Genomic DNA, 15712 nt, shown 5'->3' with positions numbered 1-15712 from the left:
AGCGGCAGTACTTGCCACACATTTTACAAGATTAGATGTTTGTCAGTGGTGCTGAGGATCTGCAAATCATTTGCCATCGTCCACAGTCAGGTCACTAAGCAGGTTTATGCTTGTTATTCAGCTTAGCTACAGCGACAGCGGGATGCCTTTGACCATAGGGATTTCCTGGCGTCAAAAGTTACTTCTATCATATGAGTCCGTTTTGGACTTTCTGTACGAGAGTGCCCTCCGGCTTCGAGTATGAATGAAACATACAGTGCATGAGAGTGTTCAGCGCTCCGTGATGTTCACATCGTTTTGGATAAGAATAACGTATCCAAAACGACGTGACTATATTGTCTCTTTTAATTTAAATCTAGATTTATTCACATTGGCCCTTGAAAACGTGAACACACTTGCCCGAGAAAAAGTGCATGGGAAGGTTTTATGGTTTTATTAAAAGTCGGGGGGACACCTCCCCCGCGTATTGTACACCCATGCTACAGGGAGCCACCGCAGAAGAGCCGCAGAGCCGCGGGTTGCCAACCCCTGATCTAAGTGGATGTTGAAGTCTCCAAGCAGAACTAGAGGAGTAGCCTACCATCCTCAGGAAAGTTTGAGAGCAGCACATCTAATTCTTCCACGAAGTTACCTAGTGGTCCTGGGGGTCGATAAACAACTATAAAATTGATTTTAAGAGGGTGGGTTATAGTGGCTGAATGTGATTCAAAGGAGCTGTTGATACTCAAGAGATAGTAAAGGATTACATTTCCAGTCACTAGAGATAAGCAGACAGTACCTCCACCTCTTCCAGTCAGACGGGGGAGTGGGAAAAAGAGAAATTATTGGAGAGTGCTGCAGGTGTAGCATTGTCTTCTGGTTTGATCCACGTCTCTGTCAGGGCCATGAGGTTTAGTCTTGATGTCGGTGACAAGTTAATGACTTGTAATAGAAGTAATAAAATCTGCTTTGTTTACATGAGACTGGCAATTCCAGAGACCAATAGAAATAGAAAGTAGTGTATTAGTAGACATAGGCAAAGTGCGCAGGTTGTTAGGATTGCGCTGCCTACAGTGTGTGATGCATGGTTTGCGAGTGGTAGTGATAGTAGGGATCTGGAAACACATAGTAAGATTTGGTTATAAAAAAACTGAAAACAGAAGGGAAACAAGTAGTAGGAAAGAGAATGATTCAGAAGCGATACTTATGTCCCTTGCCGATGTCCCTGCACGGTAGAGTCGATGGTCTTTTACACTCTTCGGTCTTCACACAAGGGCTGCCGCGGTATACTAAGCTTTTTATAGTCGTCTAACAAAACTCAAATTGAATTCAGCTGAACACACTTTCCTGTTTATCACAACAAATGGCCAAGCAAAGCGCACTACACTGACAAGGTACCCGATACAGTACGAGACCAAACGCGATTTCGTATTTATATAGATTTAGTCTATTAAAACGCATTTAGAATGCCCATCAGATTCAAGATAAGAGGCAAAATGCCGGAAAGGGGGGGGGGGCGAGGCCATGCTGCGCTGCTTTAGAGAAGAGGAAGAGAAAACTAGGGGTGCATGTAAAAATCTCTTCATATATGAATCCCGATTCTGATGGATTCACAAGTTTCAAAATGTTCTAAAGCGGCGTTCTCATCCTGTTCCTTGGCCTCGCCCTGCTCTGCACACACTCTGTATCTCTCTCTGTCTCTCATTCAGATCATCAGCTCAGTGAATACACTTATTTTCACTTACTATAGCTATGAGAAGCGTTAAACATGTACGCGCGTGCGGTTGCCGAACTGTATTAAAGCTTTAATCAGAATAAAACCGTATATTAAAAGCTAACAGAAGCAGTAGCATTTACAAATAACAGATCAGAGCCCATCATGTATTTCTGAGGGAGGGGCTTCATAAAAGCAGGAAATGATCAGCACATTCAGAGGAGAAGGGGCAGAGCCGTGTGGAATAATGGTAAATTATGTGAAAAATCATGCGTTTTTTAACAAACGAAGCATTAACTCATGTTAAACTGCACCCCATAAACACAATCAAGCCTATAAAAAAACCAGTCAACCACCCCTTTAATATAATTAATCTATATAACACTAAGAGTGGCGTTTTTCTCAGATATCAGCATGATAATAAATATAATATTGATTTTATACAAGTTTAAGAAAGTTATTATTAAGTTAACTTACATTTTTCATTCCTGAATGAATCAACCTTTTGAATTAGGTGACTTGTTGCCACCCGCTGGTGGCTTTAATTGAATTGAATTTAATTCTCAAATATCAATATTCAGCATTTTATGTTTAAAACAAAACATTATTTATGCATTTGTAACTGCTGGTTAAATGCATCCATGTCCCTGTGAGCTGCATTAAACATTCTGTGTAAATGAATCTAAATGCCACTTCAGATGCAGATTCCATATGTGCAAAAACTGTTTGTACCAGATGAAGTGGTTCCTATGCTAACCCAAACAGTTCAAACTGAACACAATCTTGCTGCTCAAACTGTGTATAGAACTATTTTTACCTTTTCTATTTTGATTTTACTTGTACTTTTACTTTCAATACTTACGTAAGTTTAATTTAGTTTAAAAATACTTTTCATACAATACATTTCACATACTTTAAAACTTTTACTCAAGTAATATTCTAAACGGTGACTTTAACTTCTACCAAAGTCATTTTCTGGTAAGATATCTGTACTTTTACTTAAGTGTGGCTTTCAAGTTCAAGTATTTTCAAGTATACTGAATATACATAACCTTTGCACAGAACTATCAAAGATGCATGCTAAAACTCTCTCCATTGCATCCCATTTAAAGGGATGTCCTTATCAACCATCCCTACTTTAATAGATCAGTGGTAACTAGTGTGTAATGTGCCCTGTCGAAATGCTTCTCTTCAGACTCCAGCTGTAGATGTTGTGGGTGTGGGTTTAGCATCTGGGCAGATCATCATTCACAATATCAGATTCGATGAAACGCTGATGAAGTTCCAGCAAGACTGGGGTCCAGTCACAGCTTTATCCTTCAGGACAGGTAATGTGTATACTATTATACCTTGTGTATGCTATATTTTTCGGTCCATTGTATTGCACTTACTTTGTCCTTGCCATGCAGATGGACATCCAATAATGGCTTCTGGCAGTCCTATTGGACATATAGGTCTGTGGGATTTAGAGGAGAAGAAATTTGTCACTCAGATGCGAAATGCTCATACAACAGCCATCGCTGGCCTCACGTTTCTTCAAAACGAACCCATCCTGATCACCAATGGAGCAGACAATGCCATACGGGTTTGTTTTTCATGATGTAATTAGGGTTGGGCGATATGGCCAAAAATATTAACACAATATTTTTTCCCATATCATAAGATATTGAGATATTTATCAGGATATTCATTTGCAATTAATGGGGAAGGAAATGCTTTCCACATGTTTGTTAGACCATGAGAATGAATGTAAACACAACTTGTTTGTTCACAATTAAACTCCACAGAGTAAGATACCTTTAGGGACCCATGAAATCCATTTTCCCCTAAATTCTTTTGTATGGTTCCATACAAATTTATCATAAAAAATGGTGTCTAATAAATTTTTTTGTTATACAATAGTAATATATTTCTGCCATCATTTCTTCAAGTTAAACCAAACATTTATTTTGACGGATTGACATGAAATTTTTTTTGTTATACAATAGTAATATATTTCTGCCATAATTTCTTCAAGTTAAACCAAACATTTTTGACAGATTGACGTGAAGATCTTTCAAGTTTCCGTGTCAATATTTGACAGTAGTTTTTTTCTCTGGAATGTAAATCTGGTGAAGTGACTATCAGGGCAGCCCTAGAGATAAAGTCCATCTGTTCATGTCCTTATATAGTTATAGCTATAGTTTGCGTATCAGATGAAACGGTGACATTCATTCACATGCAGAACATGCAGACTTATTAGCAACATGCACTGACTGGCTGTTGTCACGTTTATTTCTGCTGTGTGATAGACTGTTAGATTAATCCATACCGCGTAAAAATGTCAAGCGCTCATCATCGCTATTGACATAAATTTTATCATGATCTTGATATGATATCATTTATCATTTATCGTGTTGAATGACAGTAAACAATGGCTTGTGTGATGTAGGTGTGGATTTTTGATGTTGCCGGAGGGGACGGCCGTCTGCTAAGACAGCGGACTGGTCACAGCGCCCCACCAACAAAGATTCAGCACCACGACCAGAGCAGCTTAAACATTCTTAGTGCAGGTACTGTCATGAATCAAGGATTGAAGACAAGGGAAATCAGGGTAGATAAATGTATTCAAGCACAATGATGCTAATTTGTTTTCTTCTCATAATAGGTCAAGATGGAACTTTGCAGTCATTTTCAACTGTTCATGAAAGATTCAACAAGAGTTTGGGGCACGGTAATAACCACTTGGCATGTTCTTGTTAGTGCATGTAAAGGTGACATTTGTATGTGTAATAATAATTAGCAGCACCAAATGCAATTGTATCAAAACGAATTCGATTTTTTTTTTTTACAATGGTTTTCAACCCTGTATAGCCGGACATATGATGTAGTGGTCAGAAAAGTCTTGTGAAGGAAAAACAAAATGCAATGCAATACAGTAATGATTACGATATAAACATTAATGTTCCTCAAAAGCCTGATGCATCATATATGACACTTATATTATATACACATATTATATTTATATACATAATATATTAAATATTACATGATTTTTCCCAAATTTATGTGTGGCTAATCAAGCACAAGTAGGTTGCTTCAGCCCAGTAAGTATTACTAACAATATAAAAGTTATTCCTACGTTTACTTTATAAAAATCATTAAGGGTTTCACAGCAAAAAGACATGTATAGCACAACCTAAAGGGGGCATTTAAAAAAAAAAAGATACTAAAAGGACTTTTCCTTGCTAAAATGTACAAGTTATCAATCAGATTACATAATGCAGGTAGTAGATTGTGTACAACAGTTTTGTTTTTCCAGTTTTGATCATGTTGATAATCTAGAGGCCTTAGAAATTTGCCTATCAAATATGTTACAGTAGGCTTTAGAGCAGGGGTGTCCAAACTCGGTGCTGGAGGGCCGGTGTCCTGCAGAGTTTACCTCCAACTTGCCTCAACAGACCTGCCTGGAAGTTTCTAGTATACCTAGTAAGACCTTGATTAGCTGGTTCAGGTGTGTTTGATTAAACACTGCAGGAAACCGGACCTCCAGGACTGAGTCTGGAGACCCCTGCTTTAGAGGGTTAATACTTTGCTAGGGTGTTCTTGAAGTTTAATACTTTTTAATGAAGTAAGTACTTATTTTTTTCCAGTATAATACTTTTGCGTTTGTTCAGATTATTAGTAATAGATGTTTCCAAACAAGGTTTTCTTTTAAAAACTATTCAGCCAAACTATTTTCCATTATTCAGTCTACCTAGTCAATTATTTGCTTATTTACTTATTGCAGGTCGTTCTTCCACCCCAAACTCACGCCATTGGTTGGCCAGTGCTGCTGTATCTATCTCTCAAATAAACAGTGCTCTGTTTTGAAACGGAGACAGCCGACAAATAGTTACTTGTTTTTTTTAAGCTCATAATTATGAGCATTTTCACATTATGGACATTGATGTCATTTTGTTTTGCTCCATGTAGTATTTGCATTGTATAAGGCTTCAGTAGTCATGTTTTCCAACAGGCACCCTCAACAAAACAAGAGCAAAAAAGAAAGGTGTGACGAATGACACGGCGAAACTTCCAGCCATCACAACTTTTGCCTCAGGTTTTTATTTTGCTTTTAAATTGAATAATGTATACATTTTTAAAAGGATTGGTTCACCCCAGAAGGAAAGTTCTGTCATCGTTCCCTCATCATTAAACTTTTGTTCATGTTTGTAACAAATGAGGATATTTTTAATATGCTTTCATCAATCTTGTCCATCCATTGAAAGTCACACAAGCAAAATTTTCAATCTTCAAAAAGGACATAAAGACATTGTAAAGTAATCCATATGATTTGAGCAATTTATTTGAAGTCTCCATATATTATTATGGCTTTAAATTTAGCCTTATATTCACATATAAACATTAAACAACCGACATACAAAGAGCACATCAAATATGATAAATGGAAGCGCAATCGTGTGTGTGCATGATGCACAAGAACAAACCTCATTGGTTCAAGTGCACACGTTTAAGTTTCCTAAAAATATTGAATTTCTTAAAGGGATAGTTCACCCAAAAATGAAAATTTGATGTTTATCTGCTTACCCCCAGGGCATCCAAGATGTAGGTGTTTCTTCAGTAGAACACAAACAGAGATTTTTAACTCAAACCGTTGCAGTCTGTCAGTCCTATAATGTAAGTGGATAGGAATCACGGCTTTGAGAGTCATGAAACATACACAAACAAAATCAAATTAAACCCTGCGGATCATCTTCACCGCAATGTCCGAACCGTCCTGAGTGCGTCCTGAGCACGTTTAGCGTCGTTTTCTTCAGCCTTTGCATGAGGCACCTTCTTCTTCTTCTTGCTTTATGGCAGATCGCAGACTTATAAGTGAATTACCGCCACCTATCTCTCAAATGGACCATTGACACTCCTAATTGAGATTGTATATAGTGTGTCAATGGTCCATTTGAGAGAAGGGACGCGCTCAGGACAGTTCGGACATTGCGGTGAAAATCAGAGGTAAAAAAAACGATATAAATACTGTTCAGTTTCTTGCACAAACCGATCGTTATGTGTCTTGACACATCAATGTATCGTCACAAGCCACAGGGTTTAATTTGGTTTTGTTTGTGTATGTTTTATGACTCTCAAAGCCGTGATTCCCATTCACTTCCATTATATGACTGACAGACTGCAACGGTTTGAGTTAAAAATCTCTGTTTGTGTTCTACTGAAGAAACAAAGTCACCTACATCTTGGATGCCCTGGGGGTAAGCAGATAAACATCAAATTTTCATTTTTGGCTGAACTATCCCTTTAAAAAATATGTTAATTTGTGTTCCGAAGATGAACAAAAGTATGTTTGGAATGACATGAGGGTTTACATTTTTTTGGGGATGAATTATCCCTTTAAGATTTTAAATTCTGAGCTTATATATCTCTTTATATCCAAAACTAGTGTTAGAATTATCTTATAAAGAACTAAATACTACATCTTGGATGCCCTGGGGGTAAGCAGATAAACATCAAATTTTCATTTTTGGCTGAACTATCCCTTTAAAAAATATGTTAATTTGTGTTCCGAAGATGAACAAAAGTATGTTTGGAATGACATGAGGGTTTACATTTTTTTTTGGGATGAATTATCCCTTTAAGATTTTAAATTCTGAGCTTATATATCTCTTTATATCCAAAACTAGTGTTAGAATTATCTTATAAAGAACTAAATAAAAAAAAAAAGTCTTTAAACCTCCTGATGTTATTTTGTATAGAAACTGCTCGTCAGAGTGACTGGGATGGCATTATTGCATGCCACCGTGGTTTCCTTGTGACTACGACATGGAACTACCAGAGAGGTTCGATTGGTGCTCACAAGCTGGAACCTGAACGCTTCAACAAGAACCGTAGCCTCAATGTCCATGCAACTGTAAGTTTGTAGATAATATGTGTGCTTACATGATTATTTAGCTTTATAACAGATGATTTCAAATCCCATTTGGCCATATGTTGTCCAGGCTGTTGATATCACATCCTGCGGGAACTTTGCAGTGATTGCACTGTCTTCGGGACACATTGATGTGTACAACATGCAGTCTGGTTTTCATCGAGGGCATTATGGGAAGGACAAGGGTGAGTTAAACATCTGAACATCAGGGGCGAAATACATGCCATTTCCAGTCTGATTTCAATGGGATTTTTGTGTGTGTGCAGCACATGCAGGGGCTGTTCGCGGGCTCTCTGTGGATGCTCTGAACCAGTTGACAGTTAGTGTGGGAGCAGATCGCCTTCTGAAAATCTGGAGGTTCAGATCCAAGGAGCTGTTACACACACACAGCCTGCCAGCTGCCCCGGCGTCATCTCTGCTTCACAGGGACAGGTATTAGAGACATTAATACATTTCCCCACTTTTTCATTTTAAATGCAGTATGAATTAGTGACCAAAAAATTATTTTTGGAGGGCAAACATTTTTGGCAGAAATGGGGATGATTTGTTTTTGGCTAAATGTAAACTTATATTTTGTTTTCGGTAAAAAATTCATTTCGGTACATCACTTGTAGTGATATATTTATTGATTTTTATGAAGTAAACAAGAAAAAATGATCTATGGATAATAGTCATCATAACAGTCATCATTGTATTTAAGTAATATGCTGTTCCAAACATAGCCTGTAATGACCCTTGGCTTTTAGTTTCATGATTCAAAGAAGTTGCTTTATGAAATATTGTATATTCAGCCTTGCTGTCTGTTTGGTTCTTTTCTAGGTCCAACAACACACTGTGCAGTCTGGTGTCATTGCGCCCTCTACCTGCAGACTATGAGCCGACTGTGATCATGCTGCCAGGCACCTGCCCAAGCAGAGGTGCGAGAGCAGTCAGAGCATATTATCATATTGATTATAATTTTAAAGTCATTTAACTTGAGACTAAGTCTTGTTGATTGTGTGCTTGTCAACAGATACAGAAGAGGAGGAAGTTTTAGATGCTGACAGCTCTGAGATGGCCGAGTACATTTCACCAGCACAGCTGGATGAACATCTGATCACACTCTCTCTGCTTCCTGACTCACGCTGGAAGAACCTGCTGCATCTGGACATCATCAAGGTATGTGCATGTAAAAATAGGGGGAGAAAACAGTGGTCTGTGCTTAACTGAGATGTGTTTAAAAGGCCATTACAGATCCTTTAAAATTGTGAAAATCTGCATCTACAGAAAAAGAACAAACCCAAAGAGCCTCCAAAATTGCCCAAAGCTGCACCCTTCTTCATTCCCACCATTCCAGGGCTGGTGCCCCAGTTTGCACTACCCAGCACACCCTCAGAGAACCAGGTAAATACAATTGATAATGTCTCTATTGAGTTTGGTGAAGTATTTATTGTTGTTGGGAATTTATTTGTTCATTTTAATGTTTCCAAACCGTGATTTTTTTTCTCTCTCTCCTACAACACAAAATCAGATGCTTTGAGGAATGTTCAGGCCGCTCTTTTCCATGCAACGGAACATATACATGCATATATGTGAAAATGTCACATCTTATGAAAATGTCTCTTGTCAGTCTGATAAAATAATCAGTCAAAATGCAGTGACTTACCATGACACATGCTTGAAATGCAAGGTTAAGTTGAGTTTATTGGGATACAGTACCCCAGCACTGTATGCTTTGTTGTTGTAGGTCAAGTAGGTATTCAGTGCATACATAAAATTTGCACGCTATGTGCATTATACATATTTCATATTGTAGAAATGTTAACCCTATAAAGCCTGCTGTATCGTATTTGATAGACACATTTCTAAAGCCACAAAATTGTCAAATGATCAAAGCCTTACTTAAAAAAAAAACTGTTATGCACAGTCTACTAAATATCTTCTGTCGTCTGATTAATAGTTCATACGTTTAATTCTAAAAATCAGGTCGTGGTACGTGTCTTTTTGCAGTGATATATTTATTGATTTTTATGAAGTAAACAAGAAAAAATGATCTATGGATAATAGTCATCATAACAGTCATCATTGTATTTAAGTAATATGCTGTTCCAAACATAGCCTGTAATGACCCTTGGCTTTTAGTTTCATGATTCAAAGAAGTTGCTTTATGAAATATTGTATATTCAGCCTTGCTGTCTGTTTGGTTCTTTTCTAGGTCCAACAACACACTGTGCAGTCTGGTGTCATTGCGCCCTCTACCTGCAGACTATGAGCCGACTGTGATCATGCTGCCAGGCACCTGCCCAAGCAGAGGTGCGAGAGCAGTCAGAGCATATTATCATATTGATTATAATTTTAAAGTCATTTAACTTGAGACTAAGTCTTGTTGATTGTGTGCTTGTCAACAGATACAGAAGAGGAGGAAGTTTTAGATGCTGACAGCTCTGAGATGGCCGAGTACATTTCACCAGCACAGCTGGATGAACATCTGATCACACTCTCTCTGCTTCCTGACTCACGCTGGAAGAACCTGCTGCATCTGGACATCATCAAGGTATGTGCATGTAAAAATAGGGGGAGAAAACAGTGGTCTGTGCTTAACTGAGATGTGTTTAAAAGGCCATTACAGATCCTTTAAAATTGTGAAAATCTGCATCTACAGAAAAAGAACAAACCCAAAGAGCCTCCAAAATTGCCCAAAGCTGCACCCTTCTTCATTCCCACCATTCCAGGGCTGGTGCCCCAGTTTGCACTACCCAGCACACCCTCAGAGAACCAGGTAAATACAATTGATAATGTCTCTATTGAGTTTGGTGAAGTATTTATTGTTGTTGGGAATTTATTTGTTCATTTTAAGATTATAAAAAGCAGGGGGTTTCAGTGTTTTGATGGTTTAAAAAAATCCAAAAACATTATACAAATATGTTGTAGTTATGTATATGTACTATTAAGTTTGGCTAAAATATTGACTCAAAAATATGAAAACATTATTTATATTATATAATATTATATATATCATGTTTCTATTTTTACCTAACCCACCATGAGAGACAAAAACCCATAAAATATAAATCTATTCAGCTAATTAAATTGATCATTAGTGAAAGTAAAGATTTTTAGTTTGTTACAAAAATGTTTATTTAAAATAAACTCAGTATTCATAATAATAAGAAATGTTTCTTGAGCCACAAAACAGGATATTAGAAAGCTTTCTGAAGGATCATGTGACACTGTATTCTGGAGTAGTGGCTGCTGAAATTTTGAATCAATTATATTTTAAAATACATATTAAAAAAGGAAAGTTATTTTAAATTGTAAACATTTCACAATTTTGCTGTGTTTACTTTTTATTTGGACGCAATTACATAATGTATATTTAAATATATTATGCATATGTGAAATTTTAATTAAAATTGTTTTTTTTTTAGTCTAAAATTGTCAACTTGGGAGTGTTGGCACAGAAGTCCACCTTCTACCTTCAGCTTGAGAACGCTTTAGACAACAACTCATGTAAGCCCTTTATGCTTTCATTTGAAATGATGCTGTACTATTGAATTTGCGTTTGTAATGTGAGTGATCGCTGTGTTAATCATCTGTTGCCTCTTGATAGATGAGGAGCCAGTAAAGCTGTTGAGAGAGTTAGGCCCCTCTGCCATTGAAACAGAACTTCGGTCCCTGTCACCAGATATGGGTGGAGATGTCAGAGTTATGCAGAGCTTCCTCAAGATGATCAGCAGCATTCTTCAGTCCAAAAGAGATTTCGACCTGGCTCAAGCCTACCTAGCATTGTTCCTTAAGGTACGATGTGAGCAATTTGCTGATGTTTATTTTTCACATTTCCATACAACTGCATTAGGCTTGATAGACGGTGCTGACGGTGATACCAGTGTTAAGCCACAACACCGGTTACGCCACTTGCCCACCGCGTCACCGACCCCCACCGTCGTTTTGATTTTTTATAGTAATAAAAATAATTTAGTTCAGTAAAAGACCAGACACTACAATTAACAACTGAACGCGGCTGCTCAATGCAGCATCCCGAATGACAGTCGCACCACAGATCAGATTTCATTTCTCCAGTGAGGAGAGTGAGTCGAGCTGACTGACAAGAAGAGTGAGGTGAGACAGACAAGACGATCGCGGATGATTTAGTTTCAAAACGAGATGCAAAAGCACCTGTTTGAAAAGCCTGTTGACTTTTGCCATTTATCTAAGGTGATTTTGGAAGTTTTTTTAAACATTCGTTTCTTATTTAATTGGTTCCACATTGTTTGCTGATTTTTACTTTATTTAAAGTGTGTCATTTATTTATTTTATTTGCCATTCGTTTTGCTAATAAACATTCTACGTTTCTTATTTATTTGGTTATATATTATACATGTTTACTTATTTCCAGGTTTGTATACTTATTAAACTTTATGTAAGTTATTTGTTATTTTATATTAGGCATAGCTTGTCCTATAGCATGGTGTATTTTTATTTGTTTTGTTAATAAAAGTTCTATGTTTTATATATAGGCTAAAGTGAGTTTGACGTTGTATTTTATTGTTGTATTTTGTTGTTGCATTCAAGCAATTGATGCCGAACTGCCGCTAATTCAAAAGTGAAAGTAAAATGCGCACGGCGCTTTTAAATAGCTTAAAGAAGGAAAAGAGGGAAAATTCAAATTAACTATTGCTTTACTCCGAATTGCCGCTATTTGAAAGTGAAAGTAAAATGGGCACACCGCTTTTACAAGCTATTTAAAAGTGAAGGAAAAGAGGGAACGCCCTGCCCCCACAGTGATACCGGTATTACCGGTGTTGTCACACATCGATTAACCGGTGGGAAAATTTCCTCACTGTCACAACCCTAAACTGCATACCAACTTTATAACACAATAGTTTTGGCTTTTAGTTCTAGTACAAAGCTGTAAGACAAGACTGTCAGTTGCTTGGTTTCTGTTTCTTTCTAATCATGCTGGGAAGCCCATGTTCGCTGTCAAACACCATTTGATTTGGACTCAATTTCACCAGATGGCTTTCCTTAAATATTTAGAATATAATATTAATGTCATGTTTTTGATACAAATGAATTAATCTCTGATAATTCAGTTCCACAGGAAATGAAGATGTGCTATAAACAATGAAGGGTTTAAATTGTGCAATTGTTGAAAGCAAGGCTGCATTTATTTGATCAGAAATACAGTAAATAGAAATATCATTAATTCATTCATTCATTTAAAATAACTATTTATATTTGAATATATTTAAAAATGGCACATGATCCTTCAGAAATCATTCTAATATACGCTGATTTCGTGCTCAAGAAACATTTCTTATTTTTATCAATGTTGAAAACAGTTTTTGCTGCTTAATATTTTTATGCAAACCATAAAACACTGATATAAAAGGTTGGAGTTAGTACATTAATAATATATATATTTTTTATTATAGTTTTATTCAGCAGAAATGTGACAGTAAAGACATTTGTAATGTTAGAAAAATATTCTATTTCAAATAAATGCTTTCTGTTCGTTAAAGAATCCTGAAAAAAATGTCAGTTTCCACAAAAATATTAAGCAGCAAAGCTCTTTTCAGTGTTAATAATATTAAGAACCCTTATTAATAATTGAGCACTGAATCAGCCTATTAGAATGATTTCTGAAGGATCATGCTTTTTTTAAGGTATGTTGAAATAAAAAGTCATTTTAGATTGTAATAAAATGTCACAATATTACAGTTTTCACAGTATTTTTGATCAAATAAATCAAAGCCTTGGTGAGCATAAGAGACTTCTTTCAAAAACATTAAAAAAATTATAATTTTACCAAACTTTTGGCCATCAGTGTAAATATGTTTTTGTTCTATATAATAAAAGTGTTGTTGAAAACATATAAAATGTGATCTTTTCATATTTAATAGAAATGTATAAAGTATTATAATGCCATTAATTTTATAATATTAACAAATTCTCATTTTTACATTTATAAAAGAGCTACAAACACGTGAACTGGTTCCAATTGGTTATGAATTTGTCATAGTACATGTATAGATAAATTATGCATGAATTTTGCTGTATAGGACACACTGGATTTGTTTGGTTTTTAAACAGCAGATGGCAGCAAATGTATATGAAAACATTTTCATACAAAAGTTCAGCACCTTTCATGGACTGTCCCCATTGTTGCAACACTATATATACTACTAAGAGTATTCACTCTATATACAGTCATTTAATTACATCGAAACAACATCAAGTAACGTTTGACTGTATTGAATTTTTAACTCTTAACATGTCATCTTCCTGTTCCAGCTCCATCTTCGGTTCATCGCAGACCAGCCCGAACTGATGGAGGAGGCAGAAAGCGTGTCGGCACACCTGGAGGAGACATGGATGTCCATGCAGACGCTCCTAAATCAGAACATTTGTCTGTTGTCTTATATCAAGAGTGCACTACTGTAAAGCACATCTCTCCAGACCTCCTTTTGCTTTTCTGAGATGTTGTTGACTGTTTGTATCAGACTAAATGTTCTTGCTCTTTTTTGTTAAAACAAATGAAAAGTATACAAAATCTATGCGAGTTTTCTTTGGTCACTTTATTTTAAGGTCAAATTTTCACTATTCATTTTCAAAGTTGAACATTTACTTAGGCCATTCAAAATGTAGATGAGTTTGTTTCCTCATCAGAAAAGATTTGAGGAAATGTAGCATCGCATGACTTGCTCACCAGTCGATCCTCTGCAGTGAATGGGTGCCGTCAGAATGAGCATCCAAACAGCTGATAAAAACATCACAATAATCCACAAGTAATTCACACAACTCCAGTCCATCAACTAACATCTTGTGAAGTGAAAAACTGCGTGTTTGTAATTAAGACCTTGTAAGTTCTGGCCAAAAAACCCCAGCCCATAATAGTAGAGGTCTGCACGGGGCTTTTTTTTTTTAGTCCCGGTCCCGCTCCCGCTAATATATTCACTCTTTGTTCACTCGCTGTCTGCTTAGATTAATTTTCTTCCGACCCGACCGTTCCCGCTAAATTTAGATCTCGTTTCCAGAATCTCACTTTTAAATTTCCGCAACTGAAAGAAAGAGAGATAGGCTAACAAATACAAGTGTAGGCCTAGTCTGCACAAAATTGTGTTATTTTATTCGTCTGGTCTAGAGTTGAATTTATTGACTTTGACTTGAATTTATATGAATTATCTTAAAACACAAAATCCGTTTAGCCTAATAGTTTATGCAACACAGTAGGAAAAAGTGTCAGAGAAAATAACAATGTACAAAAATTGTGTATTTCTTATTTTTATTCGTCTTGTCAGGATACAATTCGTTTACCATTTACAACCCAATATAAAAAGTGTGGCAGAGAGGAAAAAAAAGAATGTAGGTTGTACAAAAATAGTCTATTAGCTATTTTTATTCGTCTTGTCAAAATAGCCTACTAAATTCGTTTGACATTTTTCTGTTAACACAGTAAGAAAAGTGTAGCAGAGCAAAATAAATAGCCTAAATACGACATCTGTCATTTACATTTATAGGCTAAGCAAAATATAAACAAAGCCGAGTTGACCGTCATTCAAGGACAGCGCATCCACACTTTGCTCCATCCTTATTCTGCAGAAAGTGCATAGTCCGAGTGCAGTGTTCTGATAATAACATCTTTCTAGGACTAAACATTATTTGATAATTGACCTGACGTTATTTTTTATTTGTGCTATCATTATTAATTTCTTTATTTGTTCTTATTTTATTACTGACTGCTTACTTGCCATTTTTTATTCAATTCAAGGTTTGAAATCAAGCTATCTCATGCTACTGCACCAAAATTACCCCACTGTAAAATAAAAAAAAAACACTTGAGTGAGCAAAAATGTGTGAGATAGCTAGTTATAATGGTAATTAAATAATGTTTACATATGTATAGAAGCCTACATTAAAGGGGTCATATGATGCAATTTCAAGTTTTGCTTTCTCTTTGGAGTGTTACAAGCTGATTGTGCATAGATAAGATCCCTGAAGTTGCAAAGACTAAAGTCTCAAAACCAAAGAGATATTCTTTATCAAAGTTAAGACTCTGCCACGCCCCCCTAAAACGGCTCGTTCTAACACGCCCCCACATATCTACATCACTATGTGGAAATATT

General features: G+C 36.4%; 1 protein-coding gene across 1 annotated transcript; it reads left to right on the top strand.

Moving 5' to 3' along the window:
- Positions 1–2853: 2853 nt before the first annotated feature.
- Positions 2854–14120, top strand: LOC107596019 (WD repeat-containing protein 36-like; the record flags this gene model as incomplete). Its single annotated transcript, XM_016286620.1, has 17 exons — positions 2854–3021; positions 3103–3278; positions 4125–4245; positions 4341–4406; positions 5691–5774; positions 7435–7589; positions 7678–7792; positions 7874–8039; positions 8427–8524; positions 8620–8765; positions 8874–9024; positions 9774–9899; positions 9995–10140; positions 10249–10365; positions 11015–11096; positions 11197–11384; positions 13881–14120. Coding segments are annotated over 17 exons (2255 nt in total), but the record flags the coding sequence as incomplete, so codon positions are not given.
- Between the last annotated feature and the right edge of the window lie 1592 nt (positions 14121–15712).

The sequence above is a fragment of the Sinocyclocheilus grahami genome, unplaced genomic scaffold (assembly GCF_001515645.1).
Source record: "Sinocyclocheilus grahami isolate Dianchi unplaced genomic scaffold, SAMN03320097.WGS_v1.1 scaffold212.1, whole genome shotgun sequence".
Lineage (NCBI taxonomy): Eukaryota > Metazoa > Chordata > Actinopteri > Cypriniformes > Cyprinidae > Sinocyclocheilus > Sinocyclocheilus grahami.
The sequence above is the reverse complement of the archived record's forward strand: the minus strand, read 5'-3'. Positions and strand labels throughout refer to the sequence as shown.